The sequence below is a fragment of the Lemur catta genome, chromosome 14, assembly GCF_020740605.2.
Source record: "Lemur catta isolate mLemCat1 chromosome 14, mLemCat1.pri, whole genome shotgun sequence".
Taxonomy (NCBI): domain Eukaryota; kingdom Metazoa; phylum Chordata; class Mammalia; order Primates; family Lemuridae; genus Lemur; species Lemur catta.
In genome coordinates this window covers 63471587-63495656 of record NC_059141.1, presented here as the reverse complement: position 1 = coordinate 63495656, position 24070 = coordinate 63471587, and the positions used below count along the sequence as shown (strand labels likewise).

General features: G+C 40.4%; 1 protein-coding gene across 1 annotated transcript in view; it reads right to left on the bottom strand.

Moving 5' to 3' along the window:
* TMEM273 (transmembrane protein 273) overlaps positions 1-8605 on the bottom strand; it is a 33786-nt gene extending 25181 nt beyond the window's left edge. Inside the window, exon 1 of the mRNA XM_045568300.1 lies at positions 8501-8605. Coding sequence (XP_045424256.1) covers positions 8501-8546 — 46 coding nt within the window. The 5' untranslated portion in view covers positions 8547-8605. The remainder of the gene's footprint in view (positions 1-8500) is intronic.
* Between the last annotated feature and the right edge of the window lie 15465 nt (positions 8606-24070).

Genomic DNA, 24070 nt, shown 5'->3' with positions numbered 1-24070 from the left:
TGGGCGTTGAGGCCAGGGGCTCACGGTGCGTAGGCCGCTCCTACTGCCTTCACCCCATGGGGCATCCCCCCGTCTGGAGCCCCGTGATCAGGGATGTGTGTCTGAGGGATGTCAGGTAGCCCAGGCCCCCGCCCCCGACAGCGCTACCGCAAATCACTCATCCCCCAGGCACTAAACACTCATTTCAGACTTCCATTATTGGCACGACGGAATACACAGACCAAAGTATGCTGTGTCCATGGACCTCCCAGCCCTGCCACGGGCCAACCCTGGTGTTCCTGCTTCCGGCCCCAGGGAACATCCATCAGGTGACTGTCTGGCCTTGAGGCTTCCTCACGTCATCTCCTCTGCATGGGATGAGTGCCATCTCCCTGCAGGGCCGTGGAGGCACTCTCATTCCCACTGACTGTCACCTCTGTCAGGGCACGGATCCAGTCTGTTCCTCTCGCTAAGTATAGCTAAAACCCTTAGCTATTTTCTTAAAAAACAAAAATAAGATGACTCCAACAGGTAGAAGGAACAAGGCAGAACAAATAGGAACCTTGAAACCCCAGAAGTTACAGGACAGTATATTTCCTGGGTTTTCTTCTTGCCTCATAGATGCTAGCCCGAGTGACAGAGAAGCTGGCAACCCAGAAATGCCAACAGGCACAGACAGGAGCCTCGGGAAAAGCCACCTCCTGCAAGCTAAAACACCTGGAAAGCGTTGGCCTAGAAAGACAAGGCTTCTAGACAATAAATAATCCACAACAGTCAGATGGTACAGAAAAAACTGTGCCCCCTCCCTCACATCAACAAAGGCCGAGTGGGGACCTGGACTTCCACCCTCACTGGGCCCGAAGTAGGAGCCCAGCTTCCCACGGAGGCAGGGGCCAGAGAGCCAAGTGGGGCACCGGGCCTTCATCCCCAACAGATGAGAAAGTCCCCGCCTCCAGGTGGTGTCAGCATGTGGGAACCTGGACTTCCCCCCACCTGGCAGTGACAAGGAACCTCTGGCCCTCCCTGCTAGGGGGGGGTCAGAGGAGGGCTGGGGGCGTCAGGACTCCCACCACTGGCCAGCAACCTCAAGGCCACCCTTGCCCCTCAGTGTCAGTGCAAAGCAGTGATGAGCCTGTCTCCCAGCAAGGGAGGTATGGGGTACCTAGCAGGGAGCTGCCCTCCACCCCACACAGAGTAACACCACGCCCCTCTGCCACCAGGTGTCAGTGGAGGCCAGAGAGGAAAATGGGCTCTCCCTATCTGGCAACAATGAGGAAACGTCCCTTTTCTCCCACCAGAATGATGTCTGAGGAGGCCTGTTAAAACAGAAGATTTAAATAAGATTCAGAGTTTCATAATACTCAAAATGCCCAAGTTTCAATGGAAAATCACTTGTCATAGCAAGATAGCTAAGAAAATCTCTATTTGAATGAGAAAAGACACTCAGCAGATGCCAACATCTGGACGGCACAGATGTCAGTATTATCCAACAAAGAGCTTAGAGTAACCATCATAAAAACACTTTAATGAGCAACTATGAAAACTTTCTCAACTTGATAAAAAATATCTACAAAAATACCTGCAGCTAAAATCAAACTTAATGGTGAGAAATGAAATGCTTTCCCACTAAGATCAGGAACAAGGCAAATATCCACTGTCACCAACCCTGTTCAATCTAGTACTAAAAGTTCTCATCAGCCCAGTGAGGCAAGGAAAGGAAATAAAAGGCATACTATTCAGAAAGGAAGAATACAACTGACCCTATTTGCAGATATGATGGTCAACATAGAAAATCCCCAGGGATCTAAACAATAATTCTTTTGAGAATAAGTGAGCTCAGGTAGAATATAAGATCAACACACACAAATCAATTATATTTCTATATACTAACAATTATACACAGAAAGAAAATATTTAAATACAACACAACTTGCAATCACTCACAGAAATACTTAGGTGTAAGCCCGATGATACAACATTGAAGAGAGAGATCAAAAAGGATATTAGCAAATGGAGACACATACCAAGTTCATGGAAAATGCAACACACTAAAAATGCCAAATCTCCCCAATTGATCTAGAGGTTTAATATAATTCCTATCAAAAGCCCAGCTTTGGTTTTTTCTGTAGATGTACAAATTTTATTCTAAAATTTACATGGAAAGGTAAAGGAACCAGAAATGCTAAAAAATAATTTTGAAAAAGAAGAATAAAGTAGGAAGAATCATTCCTACCATCTTGAGACTTTATGTCTGCAGGAATCAAGACTGTGTGGTATTGGCAGGGGGACAGACACATACAAAAAGAGAAAGAAAAGAGAACCAAAAAATGGCCCCACACAAGTATTACCAGCTGATTTTTGACAAGGGAACAAAATCAGTTCAATAAAGGAAGGAGAGTTTTTTAACCAATGATACTGGAGCACTTGGTTATCCATAGGTCAAAAACAAGTTGATCTAAACTTATATTTTGTACAAAAAATGAACTCAAAATGTATGAGACTTAAATGTAAAACATAGAACTATATACATTTCAGAATAATATCTTGAGGACTTAGGGCTTGGTGAAAATTCCTCAGATATGATATCAAAAGCACAATCTATGGAAGAAAAATATCAATAAATTAGACTTAATTAAACACTCTTGTTCTGTGAAAGACCCTGTTAAGAGGATGGAAAGACAAACTATAGACTAGGAGAAAATATTTGCAGACCACAAAGGACTCGTATCTAGACTATATTAATAACTCTTAAAATTCAAAAAGAAAAGAAAAAGCAAGCAATCCAATTAGAATATGGGCAAAAGTCATTAGGTGAATTCTTGCCCGATCAGGAAGTTTCTCTTGCCTACGGCTCCCAGCCTCTTCCTCTACCTCCTGCTGACTTGCCAAGAGACCCTGGCCTACTAGTTTTCTTTTGTACATTTCCGGAGACTTGTTGCCACAAAACAAAACTAATACATCAAGAATTCTTTCTCACTGAAATCCACACACCACATGATTCTGAACCATTGCCTTGGCAGGAACTTGGAAGAGGGGAAAAGCTGTCAGGAAAGATTTTTACAAAGATCTCAGGGAATAAGAGCCAAAGAGTAAAGTGATGACTTTGACTTGTAAGATAAAAACGAATTTAATTCTCTTTACCCTGGCCTCTGCCATCTTTTCATTATAAATTAAGGAGGAAAAAAAGCCTCTTCTCTGTTCAATAACTCTGGCTCCTCCAGTGAAGAATGTTTTAGGCACTGGAACATAATTAAAGTGATATTGTATTTCTTTTATTATCGTGATTATAATAATACATAGATTTCAGCAGATGCTTTCCAACAGAATTAAAACAGAGACAGATGGCTGACATTTTGGTTGGAATTAGAGTCCACAGAAATATTTTACATGGCAGCTTTTTTAAAAGGAAGATGCAGAGCTCTAATAAAATGCCTAGAAATTTCACCAGATATTTTCAATAGCTATTCTTAGATAAATATTTTAGCAAAATTTAAATATACTGACCAGTTGGTATTTAAGTAGCAAATAATTTATTTAGAATTGTGACAACCACAATCCAAAGTCTAGTTTTCAGTCTTTTATCATTATGTGAAAAGTCCATCAGCCTTTTTGGGGCATCCTGTGTCTCCAAGTGTGAGTGCTGAGAAGGACTGTCTTAGCTATGTAGTCTTCTGGTAGGGAAGGGATAACTTGCATCTAATCACTAGGAAATATCTTCCAAACCCCCAAATGAGGAATACTCTGTGGGGAAAATAAAAGGGTGGGAAGCTGTGTGCTTCAAAAATACTTTTGCCATGCAAAACAAACAAAGGCTGTGGGGATGTTCCGGATTAAAGAAAGCTGTTGTGACATAGGCACCCAATGCAATACCTGCCCTGGGCTGGGTCCTGGCCGGGGGGCACGACGAAGGCTGTAGGAGACATTATTGGGTCCACTGAAAATATTGGGATACTATCAATAGATTATATAGAAGTATTTTGTCAGCTTGAAATTTCCTAAAGTTGATAACTATACTGTGGTATATAAGAGAATATCTCTATTCTTAAGAAATAAACACTGACTTATTTACAGGTTTAAAAAAACCTGACATATACAATTTGTCTTCAAGAGGTTCAGAAAAATAAAAAATTATGTGTATGTATCTACATACATATATAGAGAAAGAGAATATATGATCAAGCAAATAAGGTAAATTGTTTAAAATAGGCAAATCATGTGAGTGTTCTTTGTCCTATTCTTATTCTTGCAACTTTTCTTGAAGTTTGAAATTATTTTGAAATAAAAAATTGAAAACAGTTTTTTAAAAGTTACACCAGTTTCATGATGTCCTTTCTATTTTCGACTAAGACAGTTTGGTGTTAGACTAAAATTTCAGCTTTGGGGCATCAAAATGCCTCAGTTTGAATCTCAACTCAGCCACTTATCTACTACTTTGATTTCTCTTTGCCTCAGTTTCCTTATCTGTAAAAATGGGTGTGACTATAATAAGAGCATCTACCTTTGGGGCAGGGCTGAGAAGTGAAAGAGGTCCGTCCAGACAGTGCTGAGAGCAGCCCTGTGCCCAGGGTCTCGGGAAGTGGAATTTTATCACCTTCCCAAGAAGGAGCTCTACATGCAAGAGGAAGTGAACTAAGAGCCAAGATGATTCTAAAAACAATGACAAACAGAAGGGGAAATCTTACCCACAAGCTATCAAGATTCACAAGCTATAGTAAGCAAAACAGCATGACAGAATTCCAACAGAGACAGATGCAAAAGGAGGCACAGAAGGGGAAGCCCGAACAGCTCAGACATGTACTAAAGGGGTACAGAAGAGATACAGAGTATATGAGCAACACAGAATCATTGCAAAGCAGGGAAGAAAGGAAAGGTTAGCACATAAATGATATTAGGACAATTGATGTTCCATACAGAAAACATTAAAGTTAGATCCTTTCTATAGGTTATACATAAAAATAAATTAAAGACCTAATCATAAAAATCCAACAACTTTAAAGAAAAAAATAAAAAAATAAAAAATGTTTTTTAGACAAGACATAAAAACCAAAGAGAAAAAAAGAGAAAAAAACAATAATTTGATTATATCACATTGAGAGACTTCTGCATTGCAAAGGAGACCACAAAGATAAAAGATAAGCAACGTACCCAGAGAAGATGTTTGCAACACATGAAACAGACAAATAATTAATATCCAGAAAAGAATACATAAAAGACCAATAATCAAATAAAACTTGGAAGAAAGTCCTATATAATCGGAAATTTATAGACAAAAAGAATTGACTGGCTGATAAATACAGAGAAATGCATATTCTCAGTAGTAAGTCAGAACACACAACCTAAAACTTGGAGATGTTTTACACCTTCCAACTGGCAAAAATGGAGAAGTGTGACAATATTAGGTATTACCGAGTATGTAAGGGGAACAGATATGTCCACACTACCCTGGTGGACAGCAATTCGACAATATCCAATAAAAGGAGAATTGACACACAATTGCCCTCCAGGGCGTCAGCTGGAAAACAGCTTCATGCAAGTTCCAGGAGGGGGGACCCCAAAACGGTAAGAAACAGCCGAAATTCCATCAGTACGAGAGTGGGTAAACAAATGGATAAATGACAGTGTTTCCACAGGCGCTTACAGAGTGGCTGAGATGAATGCATGTCGTCTATGTCGTCAGGATGCCTATAGAGTGCGGCTGTTGACTACGCAGTGGCGGGTTCCTGTGGAGTTTAAAGGCCTCCCAGGCAGCTCAGAAAGGAAGTGCGGCCCCCATGTGCCGCTGCTCCCTCTGGAGAGGGAGGGGCACATAGGACAGAGGAAGGGAGCCAGGGGGCTTTAACTTCATCCCTAACATCCTATTTTTTGATGGATATGTTGATTTAGCTACCTACCTTTAAATACAGATATCCCCCCCAAAATTAACATTTGTTAATTAATGATGTTGGCTCCATAAATGTTTGTTCCATTAATCTCAGTTTTTTAAAAAATATTTATAGAATATTCCAAAACCATTTTTTCAAAAACACTCCAATTATGCTGTGTGTGGGAAACAGTGACCTGGCTTCTCGTCCCGGGGCCCCCGTCAGCCTGGTCAGCTGTTTACACTTGGGAGCGTGGACGTCACAGGGTGACTGGGTAGATTCATCAGTCATTGAAGAGAAAGTCATTTTTTTTCTTCACTTGTGTTCAATAAGCTGTCATGTTATTTTTTGTTCACAGAAATTTATTTATTGGGACTAAAAATGTATATGATCATTATGAAAAATTCCAATACAGAGAAACTAAGGTGGCCCATAATCCTTCTTCCTAGAAAGAGTAAAGGATACTCAGAGCCCCATTTTCCAGACTTCCAGTCAATTTTTGGATAGATGAGCAAACATGCAAACCATAACTACAACTATGTAACTCTATAACTATCGCTTTGTCACTTTTGTTCAGTCCACGTCTGTTCATAGGAAGGTGTGTCTTTCATCTAAACCTATTGGAAATTGTTTGAAACATCACAGTGTAACTGATTTAGCCAGATTCCTACTGATACTCACTTTTTCTGGATTTTACTATGGTTTCAGCAGTACTGAATAATATCCTACTAAATATTTTGGAAGGCTCTTACCCTATTATTTCATTAGGACTAATTCCTAGGGGTAGAATTTCTGGGTAAAATGTTGTGAAGAGCTTGCGGTTTGCTATGTATTGCCAAACTGCCCTCTGGAAAGATTGGATCAATGAAACCCCTCACACCCTAAGTGAGTGCTGACCGCGTGCCAGACACTGTGCTAAATGTTTTAAATGTGGTAACAGGTTTAATTCTCTCAACAGCCCCGTGAGGTATGTACAAGCATTATCCCCAATTTGCAGATGAGAAAACTGAGCACAGAGAACATGAATAACTTGTCCAGGTTCTCCAGGCTGCTAAGTGGCAGAGCAGGGATTTACACGCAGGGAGTCCAGCCCCAGCCACACCCCCCTGCCCACCGCGTGTCTCTGCTGATGGCATGTGAAGGCACTAGCGTGCCCAGATGCTCTGCCAAGCAATCCAAACCTCACCGATAAAATGCAGGTAGTGGCGGTGCCTATTTCATAGAGTTGTTGTGGGGGCTGAATGAACTAATACAAAGTGTTTTGCAGAGTACCTGGCACACCAGAAACAGTCAAAATAAAGGAAATGGTGTCATTTCCTCTATTACTTGTGAGCTTGAGCATTTTGAAGGCTTGTCGTTTATAATTCTTCAATGAATTGCCTGCTTATGAAATTTGCACATTTTTCATTGGGTTTCTCAAATTTAGCCTAGTTTCCCTCCCACAGGACAGACTGGTTTGTTCATCTAGATAGATGAAAAGCAGAAACAAGGGTCAGAGCTCCTCTTTCCTGCTGCCCTCCACCGGGCGGGCACACCGTACTTTGCTGCCCTACACTCTGCGCTGGGGCTGGCCGGTTTCCGCCATTCCCTCAGGGTTGGTGCCAGGGGCCACGAAAACTGACAGGTGCTGTGTCTGTCTGTCTGTCCGACATGCTAACTCCCAGAGGCCAAGGTCTTCGTTATTCTCTGCCTAGTGCGGGCTTCAGATGGAGCCCTGCCGACGGGACTCACTCTGCCCATGTCGGGACACAGCCTAGTGCTCCAGGGACAGCAGATTTCGTCTGAAGACAGACAACTTGCCTTTGAGTCTTGGCCCAGTGCAAGTTCTGGGAAAGAAATCTTTGTGTATATAAGGAATATTTGTTGCTTTTTAGGAAATAGCAGTTGATGTCAAAGGGGACTTTAGAAAGTCGCATGTCTCTCTCCGTCTCTGTCTCTGTGCGTGTTTCTAACCATCTCTCTGTGCCTCTGTCTCTCTCTCTCTCTGGAATTCTTCCTCTCTGTCTACACTCTGACCTGGGATTCTCCCTCTCCAGCTGCCCTTACTTTTCTGTCGGTCTCTGCCTCTCTCCTTGCTCCCTTCTTCCAACACACACATTAAAGATGATTTTAAAAGCCAAATATGCTGTCTCTCTGGGTAACAAGGAGTCCACTTCACGGCATAGTAACACTGATTCACTATTAAGGGTGGGGCAGCATCTACATGCCTACATTTTCTCATTCTATGCGATTATTTTTATTTGACTTGATTAAATTTAACTTAATTCTCCCACAGTCCCAAAAAGTAAGCATTATTATCTTCCATTTCATTGGTTCAGAAACTTAACACTCACAGAGTTTCAGAAGCTTGTTCTAGTTTGTCTGAAAATGGAAACATAGTTTAAACCCAGATTTTTCCAAATCCCAAGCCCAGAGCTCTTTCTGCCACACGATCGTTCCTATTCATCCTTAGCCCAAAACCATTTGTAAGTTGCAGCTGAAATGAAACAAACAAGAGCACTGCTCACTGTCAAAGTGAGAGACGCCATCTGTCCGCAGGGACGTATCTATGCTTTAGAGATCAAGCCCAGTGGGTTAAGCTTCCTCCAGTTTCCTGCTCACTGAGGCCCCCGAGGCCCGAGAAGAGCAAGGCCCGCCCCGCATCCACAGGCCCCACTCACCCAGGAGGAGGAGGACGGCTCTCAGCGCGCTGGCCCCTGGGCCCATGCTGGTGCTCTGCTCCTGGCTCCTTGCAGGCCAGGCACAGTGAGCTGTGTGACCAAGGCTCCAGGGGACAGGAACAAAGCCCCACGTGACCGATGGGGAAGGAAGCCACTGCTACAGCCAGGAGGCTGCTCAGTTCCTCTCAGCCCTCTCTGAGGGCAGGGCTGAGGCGAGCCCCTGTCGCCCTGGCCTCTGCCAGGCGGTGGCAGGCAGCATGCCTGCGACGAGGGCCCACCGCGCCTCCCTGGGCTACTGCACACAGTGTCACCTCTGTAATCCCCTCACAGAGCACGGGAGCCATACATAGTGTGGCTGGCTGCGGTTACTTGCCCAAAGGCCCATGCTGGTGTCAGAAGGGCACGGGGGCAAAGCTGGTCTGTCCTGAAGTCCAGCCCTGGCAGCAGCCACCCCACTCCCCGCCTCGGGCAGGAACAGGAAGCGCCCTCCAGCCCAGAGCGCGGCCCAGGCACTGTTTATGTGCCAGGGACCCTTCCAAGGCTGGGGAGGCCTATCACTCTCTTCTCAGGGTAACATTTTTAAATCCCCAAAGTAAAGCATATAAGGATTATTAAAGAAATCAGTAGTATTAAAACATAGTATTAAAATATTTTTAAAAACCAAACTTGTGGTATAGAAATATGCATGCCACTTTATCCACACAGTAAGATCCAGTGGCAGATAAAATAGCCACCACAATCTCAACTTAGTGATGAATGCAAACAGTATTTAGAGCTGTCCGCGACAGCTGGAGTGTGGATGGAGCTACCTGTGATTCCGGTGAGGAACAGAGTCCCTGGTGGTGCTGTCGCTGTGCTTTGTCTGCTGCACTTGTGCTGGAAGGAAACGCTAAGTGTCTGTCAAGGTCAGAGAACAGAGGTGTAATCGCTTCCTAGCCAGGTCCACAGACCCCAGGTCACGCTCCCTGCCTGGAGGAAGTTGGCTGTGTGGGGACACAGGAGCAGCCAGCAGCCTGCAGCCACATGCTCCTGCAGTTCTGCTGTGTGCCTGCACGTTGTGAAATGCTTAACTCCAAGCACCGACCCCAGTGTGCAAGAAATGTCACTTTTTAAAATATAGATTCACTGAATGACAAGTCTCGAGCCCCCACACAGCTGAGCTGGCAGAAATTGGGCTCTTTTCACTCTTGGGCTCCCTCAGTCAAATCCCCACAGTAGCAGCCAACTCACAGGCACTTTCTACTCTGCCTGGCACTCTCCTGGAGTGTGACATTTACTCAACCCCCTTCACGACCCTACGAGTTAGTTGTCCACGCCGGCCGGCCGCCCTGTGACAGAGGAGGACACTAAATCCTGGAGGTGCGTGCTGCCCACGTCCCACAGCTGAGTGTGCGAGCCGGGCCTCTGGCCTCACCCACGTGCAGGTGCCCTCGGTGCACAGGCACCGCCCTGCTCAGGTCCTGCCAGGGGCTGTCGGTCGGCCACTAGGTCCTGCAGTGTGGCCACCGTGGCTCTTTCTGAGTCTCACGTAAATAACGGACATGAGTGCAGAAGGCTGGGAGTGAGAAACCAGTCTCTCCACCCAGACACACTTTATTTATTTTATTTCATGAAATTAAAATCAGTTTTCACCTGTACTGAGAAATATACTCTCTCTCATTTCTCCTGAAACGTGTGGAGTTTTAAAAATTTTCCCCCAGTTAATGTAAATATTTGCAGGAGAAATATTTCACTTTCCTCTAAGTGTACCGTAAGAAAATGCCAGTGGAGACGTGACAATCTGCAGACAGCAGCTGGGGACCAGGGGAGCTGCATTCAGACCAGGCCCAGGGCTTTCAGCCGTGCCAAGTGGTTCCGTTTTTCTGTGAAATCACTAATTTTCAAATGTTGGGAACTAATTTTAAAATATTTCTGCATGGGGTGCATGAGTGCAGACGCTAGTGAGAACTTCTCCAGAACACCTCCGGAAATCCCCTGCAGGGGCCTGGCCTGTCCTGTAGACGCTCCGGGGGAGAAGTATCTGCAGCAACATCTGCTTTTCACTTGGCCACAACCTCCTGAGTCTGGAAAATGCAGAGTCTGCTACCTGCTGAGAACTAGGCTCAAAATGGCCCATAATCTCACTAGGTGACCTGACACCCAGCCTCGGAACCGCAGTGTGGCGGCTCCTTTGTCTTCTCGGTGTGGTGCAATGCCCCCCGCTGGGGTGGGTGCCTTACCCCATGCTCCTATACTGAATGCCCGGCTCAGCCCCCAAGGCTGCTCCTGTGCCAGGCTTGCAGTGGCTGCCACCAGACGGGGAGCCTGTGAGGGCAGGCCCAAAGCACCTGGCCGATGCCGCACAGGTGCCAGTAGCACTTGTGCAATGGGGGATCGGCTCCCTGTCTTGGCTCATACCCAGGCCCAGCCAGCCCAGCCGCCAGCCCACCAGGCAGGAATGTCATCGGGGTTACCTGCGTGGGGGAGGTCACCTGCACAGCCAGTCAGAAAATGAGCCCCACTGCAGCAACGCCGACATTCTGTTTCTCACTGGGATGTGAGGGCCCCTCCAGTGCTGCCAAGCGGGGACCCTCTCCTCCCCCAGCACCCTCAGGACCAGCCACGGAGCTCGCGGGATTGTGTGTGTGTCTTTAGGGCAAGTCAGGAGAAACAGCCAAATCCTCCATCTTTGCAGGAGGTTTTTAAAAATTTGAAGACAGGGAAGATTTGACACACAGATGGCTGTATGGGCATTACATACAACTCTGCACCCAATGGTTAAAAAACAGCCATTCTTTTCAGCACACATGCAGCATTTACCGCCCCCCCCCCCCAAAATGGCCAGATCTGGGCCATGATGTAAGTCTCAGAAATGTCAAAGAATAGGTGGCATCCAGAGCACATTTTCTTACCACAGTGCAACTGAATCAGATGACAGTTACAGAAACACGAGGTCAAATTTCCGTTCGTTTAGAAATTTAAACACATTTCTAAGTAACTCATAGATCAAACAAAAAATTATAGTGAAAATTAAAAATAGCTTTGAACTGAATGATAATGAAAATGTTGCATGTCAGATTTTGTAGAATTCAAGCCAAGTTATAATTAGAAGGAAACCTATAGACGTAAATACCTGGAAAGAAAGGACTGAGAAAGGAATGAGCTGAACAACCAGTTTGAGAAGTTTGGAAAAGAATAAACTCAGAAAAAAGGAAATAATAAATATGAGAGCAGAAATGAATGAAGCAGAAAGCAAAGATACGATAGGGAGAATCAATACATCTTAAAAGTTTCTCCTTAAAAACTAATAATATGGCAAACTTCTCACGAAATAGATTAAGGGAAAAAGAGAGAAGACAAAAATAAATAATATTAAGAATAAAAAGGGAACATAAGTACAGAAAAGGTAGCGATAATGGCATTATTAACAATCTTATGCCAATAAATTTGAAAACCTTGATGAAGTGCACACAATCTCAGGAAAATATAGGTTACTGAAACAGACTTGAAAAAAACAGAAAGACAGTGGGTCCTAATATCTTTCAAAAAATTGAATCAAATAGTTAAAAATCTTGCCACAAAGAAAATGCCAAGTCAAACTGTTTTATAGAATTTTAGTAAAATGTTAGAAACTTTAAGGACTAGAAAATTCTAATATTAACAAACTAGTTTGTATAATAGAAAAAAAGGAATATTCTCTGTCTCGTTCTATGAGGTTAGCATAACTTTTTACTGAAACCAGACAAGAAGAGAGTAAGAAAGTAAAAGTATAGCCCAATCTCACTTAAGAACATAGAGGCCAAAATCCTTTTAAAAATTAGCAAATCAAATACAGTGATGTGTGTGTGTGTGTGTGTGTGTGTGTGTGTGTGTGTATAAATATATATATATATATATATGTATATATATATGGTAAATTATCATGACCAAGTCATTCACCAACTCTAATGAGTTAAAACAGAAAAAAACATTAATTTTCTCAATAGATACAGAAAAGCGTTTGATAAAATCCATCAACCATTCATGATAAAAACTCCTGATAATCTAGAAATAGATAATAACTCCCTTAATCTGATTAAAAAGACCAAAATATGACAACAAACATCATTATCGTGGTGCACCACATGGATGCAATCTCTTTCGAATTAGGAGCAAGACAAGATGCCCTTACCACCATTTCTATTCAATATTGACCACAGGTCTAGTTGGTGCAGGATTTCTTTTGTTTTTAAAGGAATACAAAGAATGAGAATTGGGAAGGGAACAAAAACCATATTGTCAGTTGATATGTTTGTCTATGCAGAAAGCCTCTAAGACTCAAAAACTAATTATTAAAAATAATAATATGGCCGAATACAAGGTCAATATTGTAAACATCAACTTAATCTCTATATGCTAGTAACAAACAGAAAACATATTTTTTAAAAAATTACACAACCACCATTCCATAATGCATACATATTTCTAAACATGTTCACCTGATAAATGTAGATAATTTTTATTTGTCAATTATTTGAAACATCTAGCCTTTCTAGATGTTTTTAAACTAGATGTTTAAAAGTGCACAACATATGTTAAAAGTAGAGGGCCAAAGTAACACCCTTTCAGTGTTTCTTGTTATTTCATAGGAGTGGTTGCATCTGGGGAATGGAACTGTTGAATGTGTCTTGGGGAGTGTGCTGAGTGTCCCTGGGTGGTGGGGGAGGGGAGGAGGAAGCGTGCAGAGCCGAGCTCTGTGCCAGAGTTAGATTAGTTCAGATTGCTTAACCATTGTTCTATGTGTGCATTTTAGTTAATATTGCTGTGTATTATGTGATAAACAAATCCTAAGGCTCAAGGCATGTTAAAAGTAGAGGTGGTAAAATAATCCCTTTATATATGTCCTTTTGTTAGTTTTTAGGAAGGATTGTCTTTTGGGAGTGACTTTTTTTTTTTTTTTTATTGAGACAGAGTCTCACTCTGTCAACAGGGCTAGAGTGCCTGGCATCAGCCTAGCTCACAGCAACCTGAAACTCCTGGGCTCAAGCCATCCTCCTGCCTCAGCCTCCCAAGTGGCTGGAACTGCAGGCGCTCAGCACCACGCCCAGTTAATTTTTCTATTTTTAGTCAAGATGGTGTCTCGCTCTTGCTCAGGCTGGTCTTGAACTCCTGACCTCAAGCGATACTGGCAGATACATTTTTTAATCCACCTCTTGGAGCTAGAGGTAGTCCTGTACTTACTCACTGGAGTGAGGGAAGAGGAAGAAGAAGAAGGATGAAGGGAAGGGCTCTTTGCTAGTATCTGCATATCTAGAAGATGGTTTTAGATTATAACCATAGGTCTATATGTGCATTTTAAGTAAAGTATCTGTGTTTATTCTGGGCAAAGTTCATTATTTTGCAACATCTAAGCTTTGGACGTGTCCTGAGGTGACAATGGATGATAAAAAGTAGAACTAGTGAATTAGAAATTTTGTGAGTATCTTTTTGTTGTAATTGATGGAAAAGATTCACCTTGGACACGGAACGGTTAAAGCACCCCTGAGCAGTGTGTGTCAGGACTTGCTCATTAGGTTGGCAGCAGAGGGGCAGAAGGAAGCATGAAAGGAGGGACGTGTGCAGATGGCTTCATATTTTCATTTGACGTTAGCCATTGACGTGTGTGCATCCTTTTGGCTGTACTAGAAGAATATATTAAGTAATTCAGTAGAAACTTACCTTCTTGCTAATATTTTAATGGTATAGATCTAATAATGAATTCTTTAGAAACATTACACTTAGTGTACTCTGTTGCTTTATGTTTGGTTTTAAATCAAGCATGAAAGGAATGCAGCATTTTAATCAGAACTCTGCCAGTGCTTTTATCTGGAGGCCTGTTGCCATTTTTGTCTTCTATGAAATTTCCGTACCAAGAAAGGCAGGATTACATTTTTTCCTAACAGATGGAGTTGGTGGAGTGTATTCTTGGCTATCAAAATACTCACATAGCTTTGGGATTTTGGATTGGTAAATATTCATGATGTGTGAAAAAGCATGATATATACTGTGTGATCTCAATGCCATAAAATTGGATGTCGTGTATGTGTCAGGATCTAGAAGGACATGTCAAACTGTAAACTACTTGTGACTGTGGATGACTTTGTCCTTTGCTTCTTGGGTTTTTCAGTTTCCTATAGTGCATATATTAACTTTTAAAAAAATAAAGGTTATTTTAAAAACTGGAAAAAATAAATAATTATTTATTGTAATTATAATTAATTATAATTATCTTATAAATAAATAAAATAAATAAATTATAAATAAATTAAATTATTTTATAAATAAATAAAAATTATTTACTTAATAATAATTATTATACTACCAACAGTAAAATATGTATACATATCTATGGAATATAACAAATACATCATACATTTATTTCATTTACATATACGTATAATGAAACTAACAGAGGTTGCTCAAGACTTATGTGGAGAAAATGTTAGTGCACAGCATTAAAGAAGACCTAAACAAAAGGTGTGTTAATCATGGATAGGAAAACTCATAAATCGTTAAGGACATTGATTCTTCTCAAGCTGCTCTATAGTGTTACTATGGTCTTACACTCAACCTCATTAGCAGTCTGAGAAATGCAGATGAGGACCACAGTGAGATACATTTTATACTCTTCAGACTGGCAATAATGAGAATCTTGGGTAACGCTAAAGTTAAGTGTGAATGTCAACAAATAAGGTATAACGTCAACAATTTTCCATTCTTTGATGCAGGTAAAGATTAGTGTACCCCGTGATTCAACAGTACCACTCCTGGAGATACACCCAGGGGCTCCCCACATGCGCACATTCAGAAGTAGAGAAAAGAATATTTATAGAGAGCAATTCATAATAGCAAAGAAGACCTTGAACGTGAACCATGAAATCCATCAACAGGAGAATGGATAAAAAATTCGTGATAAATTTTTACAATGGAATATTACACAGCTATTATATAAAAATGAATAAATGACAGCAACATAGAATAATTTGGATAAATCTTAGAAGGATCACATTGTGTGAAAAATCAAATTGCAACAGATGACAGAATGATACCATTTTCACAAAATACAGAAATGAGCAAAGCTATACAGTAAAGAGTGGAGAGATACGCATACTGGGCTGCCCGGAAAGCATCCAGCCATTGTTAATACATATTTTTCATATTACATGGCTGAATACTTTCTGGACAGCCCGTGTATATTTTTCATTGAATAGTATTTTTTAAATTCTAGACAATGATAAACCCAAAATTCAGGAGGGAGTTTTCGCTCAGAGCAAGGCAGAGGAAGGAGACAGGGAAGGGATACACAGTAGGATGCAGAGGTAATGTTCTAGCTCTTTAATTAGAGGTGGGCGCATGAATGTTCATTTTGTTGTTATGCTTCATTAATAGAAAGACCATATGCTGAGTTTTTCCTAGATAAGTCCTTGGGTTATGCCCATTACTTTAGTGCAATTATAATATCTCCGTGCATGCCTAAAGTTTTGACAAAAGTCCTGGTTTGGGTGATAAATTATTTAGTCTCATTCATAACTGACATATATTATAAAGAATTTGATATTTAGTAAAGATTGCATAATTAAAATGTAATTAAAACAAGTATCAATACCAGCAAGTTGTGTTGATACAAATTTTAATGGTTTTGCTCATTTTGGCAATAAGTACGAGCAGGTTTAAAAGTTTACCCCAACTTTGATCCATTAATCCCACTTTAAGGAATGTAGCTTAAGGAAATGATTGAATAAATGTATAAGGATGCTCATCTCAGAATCATTGCAAATTAAAAATCAAAGCATCCTTGTGATACTTCACTTAGTAGAATAGGCTAGAATGGAAAAACAAGCACCACATGTACTCACCATCCAATTGGTATTAACTGATGAACACTTATGTGCACATATGGTAGTAACATTCATCGCGTGTCGGGAAGGTGGGTGGGGGAGGAGGGGATGGGTATATTCACACCTAATGGGTGTGGTGCACACCGTCTGGGGGATGGACACGCTTGTAGCTCTACCTCGGGCAGGCAAAGGCAATATATGTAACCTAAGCGTTGGTACCCCTATAATATTCTGAAATCAAAAAAATAAAAAAAATAATCACAACAAGTAAAAGGCAGGAACCAACCTAAACTGGTACCTGTCTAATGAAATAGCAACCAGACAGGAGGGCGTGCACCAGGAAATGAGAGTTCCTTTATCCTCACCACCTCGCTTGTCTCTCAGTAAGCAAATTGGTGCAGACACCTGCGTCCAGGCAAAGAGGAAAGGTGAAGGCACGGGCACACACAGCCAGTGGTTGCAGCCTCCTTGTCCACGACCTTTGCAATTAAGGAACTGCATGACCTTGGACCACAGTTAGCAGAAGTAATAAGGTAAAGTAAGGATATGTGTACATTCAGGGGAGGTCTACAGGGACTCTGATACATAAATGTGACCCAATCTTACCATAAATATATATGTGTTGTAGTTTTAATATTATTTCCTGATTATAAAAATTCTATTTATGCCTCACACCTTAATTTCTTTCCCTATCTCTGCATTGCTGTGCACATTTCTGTTACTGACCCAAGAATAATATTATAGTTCTAAATTTTTCTCAAATATGGCCAGGTCATGATAAAAAGTATAAAGTCCATTAAGGTACTAATGCAAATTTCATTATTAAAGTACTAAATCTTGGAATAATGAAACTACTAAAACCCAAGAGTAACTTTCACCCTCAATTTTTGTCTAGTACACCCTGGGAGCCCAGGAGCTGGTCATCTACTGGCCGACTTTGGGGAGGCCATACACCCCACCCCTGTTCAGTAATGCAGAGGGCTAGAGCCCAGGAGGCCTGGCTCAGGGGCTCCTGGCTGGGGAAACCTACACATGGCTTTCCGGGAGCCCAGTTCAAAGGGAGCTCAGAGGACAGAGCAGTTTTTTCAGTCTGGGCATGCCATTTCATCCACACTTGGCCATCTGAAAGCGGTGTGAGAATTAGCAAACTATGGGCCCATATAGTCTTTTCCTCATTGTTGAAAACAGGACCTTCCTTCTCAGTCATATCTCTTAGAATGTTGCAAAAATCTTCATTTTCCAAATGTAAAGACCAACAAAAGTTGGAACCATCCAGATGCCTTGCTTCTTGACTTTCACCTTGAGTAAAGCTATTTGGGCATCTGACGTGACATAGGAAGCTTCTTAGAGAGCACTACCAAATACTGGGGGTCTCACAGCCCCACCTCATTCTCAGCAGGATTTAACATTTTCCTTGGCTTCTCTGCCTAAGATATGAGCCTCAAGTCATCCACAAATATTCAGTTTGAATTGGATTTGGCCCTGGAATCCAAACACTTAAGTATAAATAATAATTTCCTTCATATTAAAAAATGTCACCTTATAAATAAGGATTCTGAAAATGGACCTCCATCAAAAATTTCTTCTTACCTACACAAACCCAAAGACCTATCTACTTGGGTAAAATTCCCAACAGGATATATTGTTTACTAAGCAGTAAGACTTGGAATGGGGAAGAAGGCAAAAACTTTAGAGAAAGATACAATGTTGGAACTGAGTCAGGCTTTTTAAAAAGAAATTTAGAGTCAGATATAATACAGTGATTCAGAGCAAAGACTCAGGGGCCAGGAGACATTGACCCTAAACTTAACCTGTGTCTTTGTTTCTTCATTTGTATTAATAAAAGAGAAATAAAAACGTACTCATAGTGTTGTTACGAGGAGTAAGTGAATTAATACACGTGAGCCTCTTGAATAACGACTGGCACATGGTGAATGCGTGTGGTGTTGAGAGAGCACTGTTAGTTTTTGTAATGCTGATTTACAAAACTCAACTCCATTTTGAATGGCGTACAAAATGGATACTATAAGTCTGCACAGGAAGATATAAAGGTGACTTAAATAAATGAAGACTTCTCACAGGTTTCTGAATAGACTGGCATAAGGTCCCTGGGAGGCCAGCAAAAGGCTTCTCACCAAGAAGTGAGAGGATGGATGAATCCCTAGGATCTGAACGGAACACCGTGAGAAACCCTCAAGGAGACAGAGGTGGCCGGGTTCCAGCCTGCACAGGCACGAACTGGTTGCCTGGAGCGACAAGGCCCAGGTACCATCTGCGGGGCAGGTGGTGAGCTCACACCAGGGAGCGGAGGGCACCAACAGGGGGCTGCCGACGGCCTGCCCCTGAGTACTAATGCTGTCTCCACCTCCCCGCTCACGTGCACAGCACTGGTGCCATGAGATGATGACACCTGGGAGTGGGGCCAAGTGCCGCTGCAGAGCAACCCCACGAGGGCCCATAGACTTCAAGGTTTGGGGCTGGGGAAAGGTGTGCAAATAAGGAGTGCTCGAGCCCAGGTCATAACGGCACAGGAGGAAGCTCCCCCAGCATGCTCCCAACTCCCTCAGTGAGGCCCCAGTGGGGCTAGGGCGGTGCTGCTCCTGCAGCGCAGGTCACCAGCCCCACAGCTGATCATCCTAAACCCAGGTGAGTTCCCGGGGGCAGGTGAGGACACATCTGAAATGCACAAGAGCAAAGTATGAAAATTGAAAAACTAAACATATGACAGCAGAGGAATTAGAGTTAATAGAGCAGGAGGAAAACCCCAATGATTTAACACACACACACACACACACACACACACACACACACACACACACACAGAGTCAGGAGAGGGTATTGGAAACATGAAGCAGGAACAAACGAATTAGGAAAAAGGGCCGGGCGCGGTGGCTCACGCCTGTAATCCTAGCACTCTGGGAGGCCGAGGCGGGTGGATCGCTCGAGGTCAGGAGTTCGAGACCAGCCTGAGCAAGAGCGAGACCCCATCTCTACTAAAAATAGAAAGAAATTATCTGGCCAACTAAAAATATATATAGAAAAAATTAGCCGGGCATGGTGGCGCATGCCTGTAGTCCCAGCTACTCGGGAGGCTGAGGCAGTAGGATCGCTTGAGCCCAGGAGTTTGAGGTTGCTGTGAGCTAGGCTGACGCCACGGCACTCACTCTAGCCCGGGCAACAAAGTGAGACTCTGTCTCAAAAAAAAAAAAAAAAAAAAAATTAGGAAAAAGAACAATGATGGAGTCACTGAGTATGAAAGTATGTAAATAAGGAACACAGTCAAGGAGATAAATAAAGGAAAGAACACAGCAGAACTATTCATTAGTGACTTTGAAAGATCAGCTTTTTCTGAAAGCGCTCAGAAGCATCAGAAAGAAGAAAGGAACATGGGAAGAATAAAATAGACATCAAGAAGTTTGGAGCAAAATTGTCAACTTGAACATCACTGGAAAGTTGGAAGAAGTGAAAAAAATGGAGAGGGAAGGAATGTTTGAAGAAATAATAAATAAAATTTCTCAGAATTAAAGATTAAAGACTTCAGACAGAAATGGCTGAAGGAATGTTCAAAAGGATATAAAAGAGAGGGGGAAACATCTGAGTATATTTTATTAAAATTTAATAACATCACAGAAAAAAATGGAAAATTCTAAGAGGTTTAAGAGAGAAAATGAACATCACCAACAAAGAAAAATGAATCAGGATATATGTGAAGTAAAAGGACTTGAAACCAAGAATTCTATATCCAGCCAAACTCTCATTTAAAGGCAAAAATAAAATAAAGATATTCTTGGTCATGCAAAACTTCTGAATCTCTTTGAAAACACTCAGAAGAAATACTCTAGCAAAAGAGAAATTCAAGAAGCCAAAGAAAGATACTAAATGTTAGTGTTAAAATTTTTTTAAGTTCATTGTTCGAATGTGGGATTATCAAAAGAATGGAGAAAATATACATATATATATTTTAAAAATTCCTCTTTTCTCCATTTAATTTCCCTACTCTTTTGATTTTTAAAATAATTATGGAGATATGTACATGCATATTTTCAGAATTAAAATTCTACATGACATTAATATGGGAGGCTGGAGGTAAGAGACTGGGAGGACATCAGATGGAAGTTAGCATATGCTAAAGAAATCACTTTATTCCAAAAAAGACAGATATTGATAAGCTCAGTAAATTGATGGAGAGAAAAATCATAGGGATGGATCATGATAGGCCAGAGATAAACATCAGAATCACAAAAATGGGCTATTTAAATTTTAAATGAACAAAACTCATTCTGTCCAATGGAAGTGAATGATGGGTACCACATGAATTAAATGAGCGTCACAACAGAAATCATCTCGAAGCCTGCCTTTCTTTGCTGTCATGACATAAAGGCAAACCATTTCTACACTGTATTGTTATGTGTGATGAAAAATGGATTATTTCTGACAATCACAAGCATTCGGCACAAAGGTCGGTAAAGATGAAGTGCTGAGACACAGTCCAAAACTGAATATTCATCAAAAAAAGCTAATGGTGTCTGTTTGGGGGTCCAGCTCTGGTATTATCCACTACAGTTTCATGAAACCTGGTCAGTCGATTACAGCGGATGTCTACTGCAGCCAATTGGACGAAATGAGGAGGATCCTGTGATTAAGCAGCCGAGATTGGTCAATAGAGACAGGCCAATCCTCTTGCAAGACAATGCTCGACCACATGTCACACATACAAAGCTGCTCAAACTGCAGAGGCTGGATTTGGCAACTCTCTGTCATCCGCTGTATTCACCAGACCCTGCACCCACTGACGACCACTTCTTCCAGGCTTTGGACCACCTCTTGCAAGGAAAAATATTCATTTCTCAACAAGCTGTGGGAAACGCCTTTTAGGATTTCATCAACACTCGCTCTCCAGGTGGCTTCACTGCTTGCATAAACCAGCTACCCTTTAGATGGCAAAACTATGTGGATAGTTTAGGCTCACACTTTGATTAATTGTACTGCATCTTATTTGAGATATAATAAACTTCACTTTTGATTCGAAATCAGACATTTCATATTTAAAAACCCATAGATAACCTTATACTAATTCATTTATACTCAACAAAAAGAGAATACAAATTTTGTGACTTGTCATTTGTCATTTTCTCTTACATGTCATTGGCAAGAACTTCAGCATATGACTGCACTTAACTGCAAAGACTCTGGGAAATATTATTTTCCATCCTATTGTCCTAGGTAAAGTTGAGAGATTTATTACTAAGGTAAAAGGGGAGAAAGGAGACATACAATAGAAATGATTATCAAAACACTGGTTATTTACAAAGATTAATACAATGGATCTCTAGCAAGACTTATCAAGGGGGAGAGGAGAAATAACATATAAATATATAAGATATTATGACAAAATTGAGAGTTTTTAAAAAAATTATGAAGATCCACATTATATTAAAGGCCTCAAAGAAATGGACACAAAGTGGTAAAAATAGAAAATGTCAAAATTAGAACAAGAAGAAATAGACCATTTAAAGATACAATGGCCATCAAAAAAATTGAAAAGTTAATCAGAGACATTATTCCTTTAAAAAGTCCATGTTTGGATGGCCTCATAAGTGGGATCTACCAAATTTCACAGGATCAAATATTTCTTACACAAATTTTTACAGAGGAAAAAAAGGAGTAAAAACTATTCTATTCATTTTAATAAAAGCTCACATCATCTGGGTGTCAAAACCAGATAAGAGGAGTGCAAAAAAAATTCACATATGAATATATATATATAAAATATTAACAAATTGAATTCTACTGCTTATTTAAGAAAACTAACAAACTATATCAAATAGGGTTTATTCAAGAATTCAAGAATGGTTTGAAATTAGAAAATCTACCAATGTAATTCACTATATTTGTGGATCAAAGAAGAAAAAATATATGATTATCTGAATAGATGCTGAAAATGTATTTAATAAAGTTCAAAACTTGTTTATGGTTTTTAAAAACAAAAAAAGTTCTTGGTGTTGAAAAGGAAGAAACAAAATTGTCATTACTTCCAAAAGAAATAATTATCTGAATAGAAATCTCAACAGAATTAGTATACAATAATGAAAATTAATAAAGGAGCTAAGCCAGATATTTGAACACAAAGCAACTATATAAAGCAATAGCAGCAAAAATAAATTTTAAAATCTATTCAAATGTTATGACACCATTTGCAATAGCAACTTCAGTTGCATATTATCTAGAAACTTTCTTAATGAAGAATCCACAACTCATTTATGGAGACATATAAATCTCCAGTGAATAACATTAAAGAAGACCTGAATAAATGCAAAGAACACCACATTTACATATGGGACAGTTTAACATTATAAAGATGATAGCTCTCTGAAATGTATAGATTCAATATAATGACAATAAAAATCTCAGATGAAATTTTAGGAACTTCACATACTGAGTTTAAATCTGATACAGAAAAATACAAGCCTATGAGTAAGTTTATTTTTAAAGACTTTGAGTGTAGGGTAGGGGTGAGGATTCTTGGTGGAGGGGATCTTGCCCTGCCAGATGTCAACACCTGCTAAGTAATAGTGAGAGTAATGAAAAGATGATGATGATGATAATTCCTTTACATAGTCAAATATCTTTTTTGTTGCTCTTTACTCCTTCCTACATCTGTAAGCATCCATCTGGGAGCATTTTCTTTCTTCTTGAATAACAACTTTGTATTAACATATTTTTCAATGTGAGTCTGCAGGTCACAAATTCTGTTTGTTTGTTTTTTTTTCTGAAAAAGCCTTTATTTCATCTTCATTTGTATAAGATATTTTTGCTGGATATTGCTGGAATTAAACATAAACAATAATTTTCCTTTACCACTCTAAACATATTATTTTATTGACTTTTATTATTTTTGTTTAAAAGTCAGCTATCTGCAGTGGAAGATCCAAGTATTGCATGGTCTGAAGACTATAAAATTTAGGAGACATGATTTAAGAAAAAGAATACAAAATCAGATTTAAAAGTGTACATTTACTTAGAATGAGAGAAGAAATCACAGAAAATTACAAATTTGTAAAATTTGTAAAAAGCTAAACATACTACAAACAACAAAAATCTTAAAAATCAAAATAATATCTTCATTAATTAACTGCATGGCCAGACTATATAATACTTTTTCTCCATTTTTTTGCTACATATTCTTTTATGTCTCTTTATTTAACTATTTTTTATAGAAAGTTTCTACTAACATAATTAAAATTTATTTTTTGTTGCTGATTGTTTATGAAAAGTTTCTTTAGCACCACTCTTACTAGTAATGCAGCCAAAAAATAAAAAAGTTTATGATTGTTGCCAAAACTGGGAAAACCTCTATCAAGTTTCTTCCGTGTAATAAGTTATAAGATTTGGAAAAATTTTCCACAGACTAGATTCTGGATTATGTATGTTTCAGATTTTTCATTTGTTTGCTTGCATGTTTTTCTCTACTACCCATATACTTCCATTGCCAACAACCAGAGGCACATTGGTACTTAGATGCAGCCTTTGTGTCATTGTGAGTGATCACAATAGGCAGTAGAAGAGTTAATACAGAGAACTGTTTCTGTACCTTAATGATATATGTGAAAGTAGCCAAGAACCACATAATTATATCCCATTAAACCAAAACTAAATGAATATCCCAACTCAACTTCACCTTCACCTGATCCCCTAAATCCTAGAACTACTCTAACTCAACCCATCAAAGTGTCTA